At 38.9% G+C, this 16,067-nt stretch overlaps 1 protein-coding gene across 2 annotated transcripts in view; it reads right to left on the bottom strand.

Annotated features, from left to right (window-relative positions):
* Positions 1 to 16,067, bottom strand: part of JAZF1 (JAZF zinc finger 1) — a 350,559-nt gene that overhangs the window by 149,538 nt on the left and 184,954 nt on the right. For both annotated transcript variants that reach the window (XM_032758624.2, XM_058446188.1), the window contains exon 2: positions 11,402 to 11,474. In XM_032758624.2, the coding sequence (XP_032614515.1) occupies positions 11,402 to 11,474 (73 nt within the window). The remainder of the gene's footprint in view (positions 1 to 11,401; positions 11,475 to 16,067) is intronic.

Here is a 16,067-nt window from a genome sequence, read left to right as displayed (position 1 = left end):
GTTCTTAGATCATTCATTCTTATTCTTTCATAAACAAATTCATTTATTCATTCAATACTTATTGAGAGTCTTGTATATGACAGACACTGTTCTGGGGGCAGAGACAGGATTCGAACCTAAACAGTCTGACTCATGCTCCTATACTCTTAACCACTACATTGTTCTACTTCTCAAAGAGAGGAGAAATGCATTGGAAATGTGGGAAGAACAGTGATAGTTTCTGAGCAAAAAACAGCTTGGTGTCTGAGCAGGTTAGGAGAAGTAGTTGGGAACACCACTAAAAGAGGTACAAGAGGAGAATTTGATTGAGTTAGACCATTAGGGCAAAATTTTGTCCTTGTTTTTCCCAGATGATGATGAGTAAAAAGAGTATTCTGTCTTTTGTATCAGAAAAAGAACAAAAAGCCATTCTGAATAAAAGGCTTCAGGGTTCTTTGGGGAAGTTGAGGAAGTAGGTGGAAGTGATATTACTCTAGTGATATTACAATTACCTCAAACTATATACACAACACTACTCCCATCAGATGCTTCAAGAAAAAGTGCTCTGGAATCAGGTACATATGAGAATTATATTATTCCTCTTGGAGACTTAAAATGCGTATCAGCATAGCAGAGGATCTGATAAATCTTATGGTAAAGAAAACCATTTGATTTAACTCAAAATTTCCCAAACATAAAGACCACAGTACCCTACTGTGAGTAAGTGTGTGAGGGCATGAGGGTGTGGGGGTGTTATGTGTGTGTGTTTTCTTGGGGGAGAAAGGTGGGGGAGAGAGAGAGAGGGACAGTGTGAGAATGAGTGCATGTGAAACTGGTGACTATCCCTTGGAATTACTGTTCTATGAAACAGATTTTAGAATTTGCTATCTAATGTCAACAGCAAATACTAGGTTAAATAAAAACCATTTTTAGAGGTCAAGCCTACCATTACTGCACCAAGTAGTGCAGGGAGTCCTACAAAGAGAATGAGGATAGATCTGTAACTAAGTTATAAGAACATAGTATATTTTTGTTAAGTAGTAAATGAAAAGAATCGAGTATAAAAAGGTGCCAATTTGTGCCTAGGTATGACAATTCTTTACATCTTATACTAAATGCTATACATAAATTTTTAAGGTAAAGTTAATTTGCAAACTCCAATTTATGTTATTTTAATAAAAGCATGTTTTGCAGAAAATACAGTATAATTAACAGCCGTGGCCAGGTACATTATCATGTCTTATTTTCTTTTCTTTTCTTTTTTTTTTTTTTTTTAGAAACAGAGTCTTGTTCTATCACCCAGGCTGGAGTGCAGTGGCGCCATCATAGCTAACTGTAGCCTTGAACTCCTGGGCTCAAGCAATCCTCTCATCTCAGCCTCCTAAATAGTTGAGATTACAGGTGTGAGCCACTGTGACTAGGATCATATCTTTAAGTTATGTCAGTTATCCATTTCTGGGGAGCCACAAATTATTACTAAGCTACCTGAACTACTCTGACAATAATCTGAAGGAAACACCCAGGGACAGCCCTATGCTTCTCAGTGATCTCTTTATGGAGACTCACCTGCCTTTGCCCTGCAGCTCCCCTATCCCCTGCCTCTCCCCTATCCCTTGCCTCATTGGTGAGTCACAATGGAGGATAATTTCCTGCGTGCTATGCCCTTTCTTTCCTATTGATTGGAGATGCTAAGGTGTCCTTATCCATTATAGCTGAGGCCTGTTATGCTAGGGTTTGCCTTGCACAGTCAACCTAATTCAGTGGTAGCCATCTATCATATAGGAATTACTGGTTACCTCTCTCAGTTTCCAGCTTCTTCAGTCTCCTACTGTTTCATCTTATTGGGTTACTAAACCTCTAATTATCTAAGACATGGCAATTATTCTGCTATTATTTTTATGTCTGTTCCCTCTGCCCAGGTGTCCTACCCTATTTTTCCAATATTAGATACTCTTTCAAATTCTCCTCTTACTTTTCTATCCTCTAATACTTAACTTTTAACTCTCTGATATCCCAACAGGTCAAGCTACACAGTGACTAGAGCCTAGAGCCTAACTGTGCAGGTTTGAGCCCAGTGCCCCACTGTGTACTATCATTTGCCTTTTTCATTCTCATTTTTTCACAGGTATACTGTGGGGTTTTCCAGAGGCTGTATGACACATAGCATTGCAGCAGATTGGACGCAAAATCCAAAATCTAGCTGATGTCCATTAAGTCATTAAAAAGCCCACTATTAAGAAAATCATAGGTTTTTTTCCTACCTGTAAATATCTATTATGTTCAACACATTATGTTCAAGAGTGTAGAGTAATTTTAAATAGGTACATAAAGGCAACAATTTTTACTTGACTGTTTTCTTTTTTTTTTATAATCCAAAAAGCTAGCTCCATTTTAAGGAACCTAACCCTCTGCTGATTGATTAGTCAATATTATTGCCAAAGAAAGTTTAATCTCAATTTTGAGATGCCCAAATGTCTATCAAGGTTGTTTAAACAGATATTTGAGCAGAAAAATCGTCATTCTTTTCCAGTCTTTACTGCTCAGGAAAATTAGAGTTTATTTCCCCTGGGGGGAAATAAAAATCTCTTATTTGTATAAACATCTTTTTTTTAAAAAAAGCAACATCTTCTGTCATATTTAGCCTACTGCTGTCAAGCCGATTTTCTTTCACATGACTTAACCCTTATTACTATCATCTTGAATGCATACTGGCTTCATCTGAATTTTGATACTGCATGCTTTCTTTCTCTTATCAAAGGTCCCCAAGACTCCTTTTAGTCATCTTTCCACTGTGGCCAGGCTAGTAGTTGTCTGTTGCTTGGCCCTTTTGTTTACTACGTTCCTACAAATACATATCCAAAGTTCCTACTGTGTGGTAAGTTTATGCTCTGAAAGTGGCACTAGAAATCCTGTATGACTGGAGGTGGTAGTAACTTGGGCAACCTTCCACTCAATGTTTCTCTTCACTTAGAAATCACTGGTAAACTTACTGATCCACTATACATGTCTACTTCTCTCCCAGCTAGGATTTGATCTGTCAAATTCCCTATTTTCTCAGGTTTGTAATTATAATGAGGTGCCCAGTTCAAGACCCATCGTCTTCAGATCTAACTTCTAATTTACAGTAAATACAGAAGACAGAGGAACCCATCAAATGACATCTAAAGGAAACAACCAAGAGAAAATCCAGAAGGTAGAAACATTCTGTGGGACAACAAGCCTATCTCTTCAACAAGTTATTGTCAATAAAAGGGACTGCGATTCTCTGAATTGGGATGCTAGACTAGACCGACCAGCTATAAAGAACACATTTAGACCACCTGGAGAAAACTGAATATTAGATTAGAAATCTGGGTATTAGATAAGATTTAAACTTAGCGAAATGGAAAAGTAGAGATGAATGACTAAAAGAGTAGATTACGAAGTAGTATGTACAGCTCTTGATTAAAAATTTATATATGTATTTTTATAAAATGATCTGAAAAATATGAGTTAAAGTTTTAGTAGCAGTGATACCTGGGTGGTGGGAATGTGATGTTTTAATTTGTTTTTACATTTTTGTCTGACTATATTTTCTCATTTTCTATAATGCCTATAGACGGCTGTAATAAAATGTTGTTTTAAAAATTACTCACTTTCTCCGAGACGACTTATCCAAGAAATTTCACACCCACTGATCACGCCCTGACTCTAGAATTCCAGCACATCCTACTGACAGTTTATGCCAAACCAATGCACTTGATTCAAGTTCTCTGGTGGTTTTTGTATGTGGCCCCATCCCTATTCTTTGACTTCTTTTGTAGTCCCAAACCATGCTTGGCAAAATATTTGTTACTTTAGTGAGTATAACTCCTATATAGAGGAGGTTCCAAGATGGCCGAACAGGAACTGCTCCAGTCTGCAGCTCCCAGTGTGAGCGATGCAGAACACGGGTGATTTCTGCATTTCCAACTGAGGTACTGGGTTCATCTTACTGGGGCTTGCCAGAGAGTGGGTTCAGCCCATGGAGCAGGGCGGGGCATCACCAGACCTGGGAAGCGCAAGGGGTGGGGGAATTCCCTTTCCTAGCAAAGGGAAGCCATGACAGATGGTACCTGGAAAATCGGGACACTCCCACCCTAATACTGCACTTTTCCAACGGCCTTAGCAAATGGCACACCAGGAGATTATATCCCGCGCCTGGCTTGTAGGGTCCCACACCCACGGAGTCTCGCTCACTGCTAGCACAGCAGTCTGAGATCGAACAGTAAGGCGGCAGTGAGGCTGGGGGAGGGGCGTCCGCCATTGCTGAGGCTTGAGTAGGTAAACAAAACAGCTAGGAAGCTGGAACTGGGTGGAGGCCACTGCAGCTCAAGGAGGCCTGCCTGCCTCTGTAGACTGCAACTCTGGGGACAGGGCATAGCTGAATAAAAGGCAGCAAAAACTTCTGCAGACTTAAACATCCCTGTCTGACAGCTTTGAAGAGAGTAGTGGTTCTCCCAGCATGGAGTTTGAGATCTGGGAATGGACAGACTGCCTCCTCAAGTGGGTCCCCGACCCCCGAGTATCCTAACTGGGAGACACCTCCCAGTAGGGGTCAAGTGACACCTCATACACCTCTGAGATGAAGCTTCCAGAGGAAGGATCAGGCAGTAACATCTGCCGTCCTGCAATATTTGCTGTTCTGCAGCCTCTGCTGGTGATACCCAGGCAAACAGGGTATGGCGTGGACCTCCAGCAAACTCCAACAGACCTGCAGCTGAGGGTCCTGACTGTTAGAAGGAAAACTAACAAACAGAAAGGACATCCACACCAAAACCCCATCTGTACGTCAGCATCATCAAAGACCAAAGGTAGATAAAACCACAAAGATGGGGAGAAACCAGAGCAGAAAAGATGAAAATTATAAAAATCAGAGCACCTCTTCTCTTCCAAAGGAATGCACCTCCTTGCCAGCAACGGAACAAAGGTGGACAGAGAATGACTTTGACGAGCTGAGAGAAGAAGGCTTCAGACGACCGGTAATATAACAAACTTCGAGCTAAAGGAGGATGTTCGAACCCATTGCAAAGAAGCTAAAAACCTTGAAAAAAGATTAGACAAATGGCTAACTAGAATAAATACTGTAGAGAAGCCTTAAATGACCTGATGGAGCTGAAAACCATGGTACAAGAACTACCTGACCAATGCTCAAGCTTCAGTAGCTGATTCGATCACCTGCAAGAAAGGGTATCAGTGATTGAAGATCAAATGAATGAAATGAAGTGAGAAGAGAAGTTTAGAGAAAAAAGAGTAAAAAGAAACGAACTAGAGCCTCCAAGAAATATGGGACTATGTGAAAAGAACAAATCTATGTCTGACTGGTGTACCTGAAAGTGACGGGGAGAATGGAACTAAGTTGGAAAACACTCTGCAGGATATTATCCAGAACTTCCCCAAACTAGTGAGGCAGGCCAACATTCAAATTCAGGAAGTACAGAGAACGCCACAAAGATATTCCTCGAGAAGAGCAACTCCAAGACACATAATTGTCAGATTCACCAAAGTTGAAATGAAGGGAAAAATATTAAGGGCAGCCAGAGAGAAAGGTCTGGTTACCGACAAAGGGAAGCCCATCAGACTAACAGCTGATCTCTCGGCAGAAACTCTACAAGCCAGAAGAGAGTGGGGGCCAATATTCAACATTCTTAAAGAAAAGGATTTTCAACCCAGAATTTCATATCCAGCCAAACTAAGCTTCATAAGTGAAGGAGAAATAAAATCCTTTACAGACAAGAAAATGCTGAGAGATTTTATCACCACCAGGCCTGCCTTACAAGAGCTCCTGAAGGAAGCACTAAACATGGAAAGGAACAACCGGTACCAGCCACTGCAAAAACATGCCAAATTGTAAAGACCATCAAGGCTAGGAAGAAACCGCATCAACTAAGGAGCAAAATAACCAGCTAACATCATAATGACAGGATCAAATTCACACATAACAATATTAACCTTAAATGTAACTGGGCCAAATGCTCCAATTAAAAGACACAGACTGGCAAATTGGATTAAAAGTCAAGACCCATCAGCGTGCTGTATTCAGGAGACCCATCTCACGTGCAGAGACACACACAGGCTCAAAATAAAGGGATGGAGGAAGATCTACCAAGCAAATGGAAAACAAAAAAAAAGCAGGGGTTGCAATCCTAGTCTCTGATAAAACAGACTTTAAACCAACAAAGATCAAAAGAGACAAAGAAGGCCATTACATAATGGTAAAGGGATCAATTCAACAAGAAGAGCTAACTATCCTAAATATATATGCACCCAATACAGGAGCACCCAGATTCATAAGCAAGTCCTTAGAGACCTACAAAGAGACTTAGACTCCCACACAATAATAATGGGAGACTTTAACACCCCACTGTCAACATTAGACACATCAACGAGACAGAAAGTTAACAAGAATATCCAAGAATTGAACTCAGCTCTGCACCAATGGACCTAATAGACATCTACAGTACTCTCCACCCCAAAATCAACAGAATATACATTTTTCTCAGCACCACATCGCACTTATTCCAAAATTGACCACATAGTTGGAAGTAAAGCAATCCTCAGCAAATGTAAAAGAACAGAAATTGTAACAAACTGTCTCTCAGACCACAGTGCAATCAAACTAGAACTCAGGATTAAGAAACTCACTCAAAAGCACTCAACTACATGGAAACTGAACAACCTGCTCCTGAATGACTACTGGGTACATAACAAAATGAAGGCAGAAATAAAGATGTTCTTTGAAACCAATGAGAACAAAGACACAACATACCAGAATCTCTGGGACACATTTAAAGCAGTGTTTAGAGGGAAATTTATAGCACTAAATGCCCACAAGAGAGAGAAGGAAAGATCTAAAATTGACACCCTAACATCACAATTAAAAGAACTAGAGAAGCAAGAGCAAACACATTCAAAAGCAGAAGGCAAGAAATAACTAAGATCAGAGCAGAACTGAAGAAGATAGAGACACAAAAAACCCTTCAAAAAATCAATGAATCCAGGAGCTGGTTTTTTGAAAAGATCAACAAAATTGATAGACCACTAAAAAGACTAATGAGAAGAAAAGAGAGAAGAATCAAATAGATGCAATAAAAAATGATAAAGGGAATATCAGCACCGATCCCACAGAAATACAAACTACCATCAGAGAATACTATAAACACCTCTACGCAAATAAACTAGAAAACCTAGAAGAAATGGATAAATTGCTGGACATATACACCCTCCCAAGACTAAACCAGGAAGAAGTTGAATCTCTGAATAGATCAATAACAGGTTCTAAAATTGAGGCAATAGTAGTCTACCAACCAAAAAAAGTCCAGGACCAGATGGATTCACAGCTGAATTCTACCAGAGGTACAAAGAGGAACTGGTACCATTCCTTCTGAAACTATTCCAATCAATAGAAAAAGAGGGAATCCTCCCTAATTCATTTTATGATGCCAGCATCATCCTGATAGCAAAGCCTGGCAGAGACACAACAAAAAAAGAGAATTTTAGACCAATATCCCTGATGAACATCCATGCAAAAATCCTCAATAAAATACTGGCAAACCAAATCCAGCAGCACATCAAAAAGCTTATCCACCACCAGCAAGTTGGCTTCATCCCTGGGATGCAAGACTTGTTCAACATATGCAAATCAATAAACGTAATCCAGCATATAAACAGAACCAAAGACAAAAACCACATGATTATCTCAATAGATGCAGTAGAGGCCTTTGACAAAATTCAACAGCCCTTCATGCTAAAAACTCTCAATAAATTAGGTATTGATGGGACGTATCTCAAAATAATAAGAGCTATTTATGACAAACCCACAGCCAATATCATACTGAATGGGCAAAAACTGGAAGCATTCCCTTTGAAAACTGGCACAAGACAGGGATGCCCTCTCTCACCACTCCTATTCAACATAGTGTTGGAAGTTCTGGCCAGGGCAATCAGGCAAGAGAAAGAAATAAATGGTATTTAATTAGGAAAAGAAGAATCAAATTGTCCCTGTTTGCAGATGACATGATTGCATATTTAGAAAACCCCATTGTCTCAGCCCAAAATCTCCTTAAGCTGATAAGCAACTTCAGCAAAGTCTCAGGATACAAAATCAATGTGCAAAAATCACAAGCATTCCTATACACCAATAACAGACAAACAGAGAGCCAAATTATGAGTGAACTCCCATTCACAATTGCTTCAAAGAAAATAAAATAACTAGGAATCCAACTTACAACAGATGTGAAGGACCTCTTCAAGGAGAACTACAAACCATTGCTCAACAAAATAAAAGAGGACACAAACAAATGGAAGAACATTCCATGCTCATGGATAGGAAGAATCAATATTGTGAAAATGGCCATACTGCCCAAGGTAATTTATAGACTCAGTGTCATCCTCATCAAGCTACCAATGACTTTCTTCACAGAATTGGAAAAAACTACTTTAAAATTCATATGGAACCAAAAAAGAGCCCACATCGCCAAGTCAATCTTAAGCCAAAAGAACAAAGCTGGAGGCATCACGCTACCTGACTTCAAACTATACTACAAGGCTACAGTAACCAAAACAGCATGGTACTGGTACCAAAACAGAGATATAGACCAATGGAACAGAACAGAGCCCTCAGAAATAATACCACACATCTACAACCATCTGATCTTTGACAAACCTGACAAAAACAAGAAATGGGGAAAGGATTCCCTATTTAATAGATGGTGCTGGGAAAACTGGCTAGCCATATGTAGAAAGCTGAAACTGGATCCCTTCCTTACACCTTATACAAAAATTAATTCAAGATGGATTAAAGACTTAAATGTTAGACCTAAAACCATAAAAACCCTAGAAGGAAACCTAGGCAATACCATTCAGGCCACAGGCATGGACAAAGACTTCATGTCTAAAACACCAAAAGCAATGGCAACAAAAGTCAAAATTGACAAATGGGATCTAATTAAACTAAAGAGCTTCTGCACAGCAAAAGAAACTACCATCAGAGTCAACAGGCAACTTACAGAATGGGAGAAAATTTTTACAGTCTACGCATCTGACAAAGGGCTAATATCCAGACTCTACAAAGAACTTAAATAAATTGACAAGAAAAAAATCAAACAACCCCATCAAAAAGTGGGTGAAGGGTATGAACAGACACTTCTCAAAAGAAGACATTTATGCGGCCAACACACACATGAAAAAATGCTCATCATCACTGACCATCAGAAAAATGCAAACCAAAACCACAATGAGGTACCATCTCACACCCGTTAGAATGGCAATCATCAAGGAAACAACAGGTGCTGGAGAGGCTGTGGAGAAATAGGAACACTTTTACACTGTTGGTGGGACTGTAAACTAGTTCAACCATTGTGGAAGACAGTGTGGTGATTCCTCAAGGATCTAGAACTAGAAATACCATTTGAGCCAGCCATCCTATTACTGGGCATATACCCAAAGGATTATAAATCATGCTGCTATAAAGACACATGCACATGTATGTTTATTGCGGCACTACTCACAATAGCAAAGACTTGGAACCAACCCAAATGTCCATCAATGATAGACTGGATTAAGAAAATGTGGCACATATACACCATGGAATACTATGCAGCCATAAAAAACGATGAGTTCATGTCCTTTGTAGGGACATTGATGAAGCCGGAAACCATCATTTTGAGCAAACTATTTCAAGGACAGAAAACCAAACACTGCATGTTCTCACTCATAGGTGGGAATTGAACAATGAGAACACTTGGACACAGGGTGGGGAACATCACACACTGGGGTCTATTGCAGGGTGGGGGGAGGCAGGAGGGATAGCATTAGGAGATATACCTAATGTAAACGACCAGTTAATGGGTGCAGCACACCAACATGGCACATGTATACATATGTAACAAACCTGCACGTTGTGCACATGTACCCTAGAACTTAAAGTATAAAAAAAAAAAACAACTCCTATATAATTAGTAGCTACCTGCTGTCCAACATGGCTGACAATATAAATACAAATAATGAAGGTGAAAATTTCATAGATTCTTATTAGAATATGGCTTAGTATTACACAAATTTGTATATACATAGGTGACATACTTTACCCAAAGTGACAGCCACACTATTAGAAGTCCTAGTCAATACCATAATTAATCTATATGCCTGTTCATCCTATTCTCCCATATTAGTAGGCCAATATTATTAGTTATATTAATTCATGTAACTTCAATATATAATTAAAAAATTTCAAAACCCTTGATAATTACAGGAAACAATACTGGCTCTGTAAGAAACCCAGAAAAGTGTATGTTTTTATTTTCATTTGATGTAATTTTGAAGGCATTGTATTTAACACATGTCAAATACTATTGGTAATGAAAAATTGGAGATATTCCATCTCACTTCTTCTGAAGGCTGACAAGCAAGAAATCCAAGGGAGGTATGCAAATAGATGTTTATGTCAATAAATCCTTTTAAAAACATGTTTCATAGAAGAACCTGAAACTGAACAACAGGTGTCTCTAATTCACAGCACTATCTGGGCAAGAATCAAATAAGTTTTCTAAAAAGCCACTCAAATGAAACACTACAGATAATTCATTCCCAGCTTTCCACTTCAGACCCTGAACCTCAACTCTGGTACCAAGAGACTAAAAACACTCCTCACCTTCTATAAAAAGACCTATCAATAGAAATTCATTCCCTGAATTATGAGCAGAGAGTTTCTCATTCTCATTAAAAACTAGTTTTGCTTTTACTTTGTCTTTTTTGCTTTGGGACTGTGTGTTTTCTTAACCTAAGTTGATTTCAGTTTCTCTCCAAATATTACTGTCTCCTTAATTATTTGAGTTGGCTGAAACACTAAGTCCTCTTTTAGACCTGATATATCAAGTTTGAAATGGTGCTCTGAAGTTGGGCTCACATGTTCAGTTTAAGTAAAAACTCAAGTTACTCTACAGTTGGGGTCAGTTGTTGAGAATGTTTTTACTAAAAGATGAGCTGCTACTAAATAACTTTCTGATATTAAATTATTTCAATTTATTATATTCTGATATTACAACAATGTTTTGAATTCGTAAAGTACTTCTTCACCTCAGGATTTAAAAGGTTCACTCGAACATAAATCCATTAATCTCCCAAACCGCCCTATGAAGTCAAAAGAGCATATTCTAACTCTGCATATAAAATACTTCCAAAATGAGCTTATAAATCAGTCATGTTTGCAGCATATGCACAGAGCATTACAATTCGACTTCTCCCTAACAAAGAAACAAGAGCATTCCATATACAGGTTGCTTTTAAATAGTTTCATGCAAATATTTTAAGACTGAAAACATTTTTCCACTCTGTTAAAAAAAAGTGTTTAAAAAGTCAATAAGCGGCAGATATGAGGTTGTTATAAATTCTGAAAATGGCTTACCTATTTATGTAACTCAGGGCAACATAGGTTGGCTGCTGTAATTCTTGTTTTTCTAAAACCCGTGGATCTGTATCTGTAATAAAAACACAATTATGATTTTTTTTTTAGATTTTGCATCAGAATATATGAGGCTACCTAACACAAAGTAACAGAGGCTAAGCAGAGAAAAAGATTAATTTAGTACACACTTTTAAAAGAAAACTCAGTCGGTAAAGCACAATCATTTGTTCATTCATTCATAAATAACAAGATATTGCATTACTTTTCAAGGGAATTCCAAACATCAACAGTGATAAAATGTCCATCTGTCACACAAACTCTTGCACAATCCCCCTCATAAATATTGGTTTTCACTGCTTACAGTTACAATGTTGGCATGGTTTTTGGTGGTTCATCAGCCTAAGAAAGAAAGTCTCTGTTAATTATGCTCACTTCAATGCTGGAACAAATTAGTTTCCATTGGAAAGCTCCATCAATTTGAAAATCTACTGAGTATTGTTCTTGTTCACGAAACACTTTTCTGCATTTGGATTTGTATTCTGAAGGGCAGTTCTTCTCTTTTTAAAATGTATAATGAGTTTAATATAACTTTTCTAGACTCTCAATCAGAAATTCTCATACTGGTTCAGAGTCAACAAACACTACATTCACCCGAGGACTTTTCCCCTCAAAGAGACAGAATTCAACACCATAGCAACGCTTTATAATGGTGCTTCTCCAGCACAGCACCAAAAAGGTATTTTTCACAGTCAGAAATGTATTCTCAAACTTCTCACATAGAGAAATGACTGTATAAATATATGTATAAACAATGTTTATGTAATAAGGACATACAAGGAAGAAAATGAGCACACAATTTTATTTTCTTAGAAAAATGTTCATAGATTTCACACAGATTTCATTATAAACTCACTTAAAACTATCTCATTATTAGAAACCTTCCAGGTGCACTTGGCAGTAACCCCTTCTTTGATGTAATGACAGATGTTGTTTCCAGCACCTTTGCACAGGAAGTGTTTACTGCACATGGTAGATGTAAGCTATGTCCACTAACCCCAAAGCGCATTAACAGGTGATGGGGGGAGGGAAGCAGATACAGTGGCAGAGAACACGGGTGGCAACAATGACAGCATAAAAATCAATTTACACTGCTTTTAACTCCCAGACTAAAACTGGACAGTAGTACCAGTTTTATTCGTGGTGTTAAAATTAAGAATCTCATGTTCACTTTATTGTTTTTTCTATGCCAAGAATTTCAGGGACACACTATTCAGAAATCCTGCTTCCTGGGTCTTTGCCACTGCAGGTCCCTGAAAGCCAAATTCTGAAACAAGAGACAAAGATTCTCTGAATGGCTCCATCAAGTCGAGTCTGAAGGTTTTGGCAGTGCAAATGAGAACAGATCAGTAGCTCTGTGCTTCCTCAGTACACATGCAACTGAGGCTATTCCTCGATCTCTGGCCTAGGGATAAAAGGAGTGGTTCTCTAAATACAAGAAAACTACTCTTCAAGGGGAAATGCAGTTTTCAAATGCAACTCTTACTCACACTCATTTAAATTTGCTGTAATCCCAACATATATCCATGCTTCTGAGAGGAAGATACTCACTGGAGGAGACAGTAGAACAATGTTCAACAAGGAAAGGTGTTTTGTCCAAAGAAATTGCACATTGGTATACTGGGTGGGCCATGTGTGCAAATGGTGACTGACATGCCAATCCTACAAGGTCTTTCTAGGTGCTTAACGAGGTAAGAAACAAGAAATTAGAGATAAAAACCATGAAAATGAAAAGCAAGGAGGAAGATAAGAAAGAACAGGGCAACGTAGAAAATTTCTCAAGTGCTCACAAAATGGTTTCACCGCAAGTTTAGGTACTGATGATCAAAGGGCTTGCTTTTGAGACCGTGGCCTTAACTTGAATCGCTAAAAACCATCCTTCAAAGAGATATCTGGTGCATGATTTAATAAGGTGTATTATTTTGAAAGAAAAGGGCACCATTTGGAGTCTAAAATTTGTGTATAAAGGAGAAAAGGGGCCCATAAACATTTTTAAAATCTTTTGCTTGTCTTCATTCCTGTAACTGACATTCCCCAACCTAACAATATTCCCACAAACCATCTTCTAAAGATTTCCTTTGTTCCCAAATTATATAATTTCTAAAATGTTCTAAATATTACCTCTCCAGACTACCTTTTTATTTTCTCCCGTGTGTATGTGTACAAAGATACATCTGTATTATCCTTTTCCTTCTTCGAGCTCTAGAATCTCTTCGGAAAATGGGAAGGAAGTATCTTATATAAATGTCTACAATTTTGACGCTCAAATAAATGGAGTCAGCTCCTGCTGATCACACAAACTGCATCTTGTAATCTTGATTTACAAAAAATCAAGAATGTTTAGCACTTTATTTGCAAAGCAAGGTTTTAAAGTTTTGTTTTCTTAATTTGCTTCATCATCTTCCACAACCTATTCTAGACTTAGGCTCACATATCCTCAAATTGTAAGTGGGAAACAGACTTCTGGAAGCTTCCAAACACCACCCTCTCCATCACAAAAAAAAAACAAAAACAAAAAAAAACACCATTTGGAAGCACCTCAGGTAGGATTCTGCTTTTTCTAGAATGTACTCTGGTAACCAACAAGACAGCAGAACTTCTAGACAGACATCCACCAGGTCCCCAAATCTCCTTTTCAAACAAATCTTAGGCAACCTTTAGAATATCCATTAAAGCGCTGAAATCTTAAAATGAAATTAGGCACTTGGTGCCACAAATCAGGAGAGGCCCGCACCAGTGCTACCGGAGGAGTAAAATCAGCTGCTGGTCACAAATAAATGTCGGTTCTGTCACTTGCTTCCTGGTTGGCTGGTGTGTGGGGATTATGACTCACCATTTTATAGATTTAATTATGCCGTTGAGCACTTCACATTCAGTAAAAGTATAATAGGTGCCTTCACTATTTCTCCCTCCCTGACAGAAATGTAACTGTCTGATGCTAAAAACTCTCCACAGGATAGGAGGAGAGAGACAAGAGAGTATGATTTTCAGAGCAGGACAGATCCCCATGTCCTGCACAATGACATACTACTCATGAGGATTATATGAGGGCAGAGGATCAATCAGAACAAACTGGAAAGAGTAACACTATTCATTAGATGTTACTAAATCCAACAGGAAGAACTTCCTTATACCATGCCACATTGTTCAGACATTTTTTGAACATGATAAATCGCTACACTAAGGAATAGAATATGAAATGAGATGGCCACGGCACACATTTATGGTGCCGATAAAAATTGTAGCCAATAACATTGGCTACAATTGCCCAGAGATATAATCCACCTCAGCAAATGGTCTATGGAATAAAAGCACTTGATTTTTTCATAACCACACAAGGCTCCTTAAGCTTGCAATTTGGCAAGAGAGTAAGCATTTCTATAACATGGCTGTCAACAGCCACATAACAACATTCGACCACTTTCGTATCACTAAGAAGTGACAGGAAGATAAACTCAAACTTCAACTTTTTTTTTTAGCAGGGCAGGGTAGGGCCAAACACAGCACTGACAGAGATTATGACACTGTTTTCCACCCTAGACTATTCCTTGCACAGTCCCTTGCATACTCACAGATTTCAGGTTGACTGGAGGCTAAAATAATTCACATATTAAAATATATTTTAAAATACCCAAGTGATAAACACCTATACTAGCTTATTTCAAAGTTTCTAAAACATAGCATTCTTGACATTAGATGGCAATGTGTCTATCTTTAACTCGGGGGATGAGATTCTGCATGCACAGCTCTATTACAAGGACTTGGCTATGTAACACTAGACACGGGTACAAATTGAAAGCTTTCTGTAGCTCCTGTGGTCCTAGTAACTTATGGTTTTACAGACTCAATTACATTGCGAAGGGCTGGGGGTCACAGCACTAGCTCCCATTGCTTCTCAAGTGACAAGGAAACAGCAAGGCGGATAGCAGAAATAAGGAAAGGACAGCATTCAGACCCTTCTCAGTAGGAACTGGAACTGCAACGTGACCAAGGAAAGGCGAACACCACAGACCACCTTGTTGTCTCTGTGAAGCCCATGTTGATCAGCTTTGTTGTCTCCAGCACTGGAACCAATGGCCATCAAGCATCAGGACTGCCACAGTTCTGAAGAATAGCCTTTTGCAGTGCTCTTGTCAAGTCTAAATGAAAACTCTATCAGGGTTATTTGCCTGGTCAAGTGAGGCTAATTAATGAGCTCTTGGGCTTTGGCTATGCTTTAGCTGGTCTACATTTTATAACCTGGATTACTTATAATGTAAGAAAGCCAGAAACCCCGCACAATGTCTCAACAAAACTAGGGAGGCCTCTAAGGGCAATGTGCTATTCACAGGCTGGGAGGTAGCAGTGTGGGGAAGATGTGATATCACACCGTTTGAGAACTTGTTCAAATTCGATATCCTCCAAACACCAGGTTCTTTTTTAACTGTGTACAGCAACAGTGGGAGGCCTGAGAGGATGTGGGTGGGAAGGTAGTGGGGGATTTGCAGTGTTGGAAGACCCTGGGGAGGCAAATGCCCACCCAGCCAGATGAGTAATTTTGAAGATCTGGGCTGGATACAACACTTTTCTTGGGAATCAGCAACAACTAATGGGTGCTGTCCGTTCTTGG

The sequence above is a fragment of the Hylobates moloch genome, unplaced genomic scaffold, assembly GCF_009828535.3.
Source record: "Hylobates moloch isolate HMO894 unplaced genomic scaffold, HMol_V3 SCAFFOLD_1, whole genome shotgun sequence".
Classification (NCBI taxonomy): domain Eukaryota; kingdom Metazoa; phylum Chordata; class Mammalia; order Primates; family Hylobatidae; genus Hylobates; species Hylobates moloch.
This window is presented reverse-complemented; position numbering and strand designations above follow the sequence as displayed.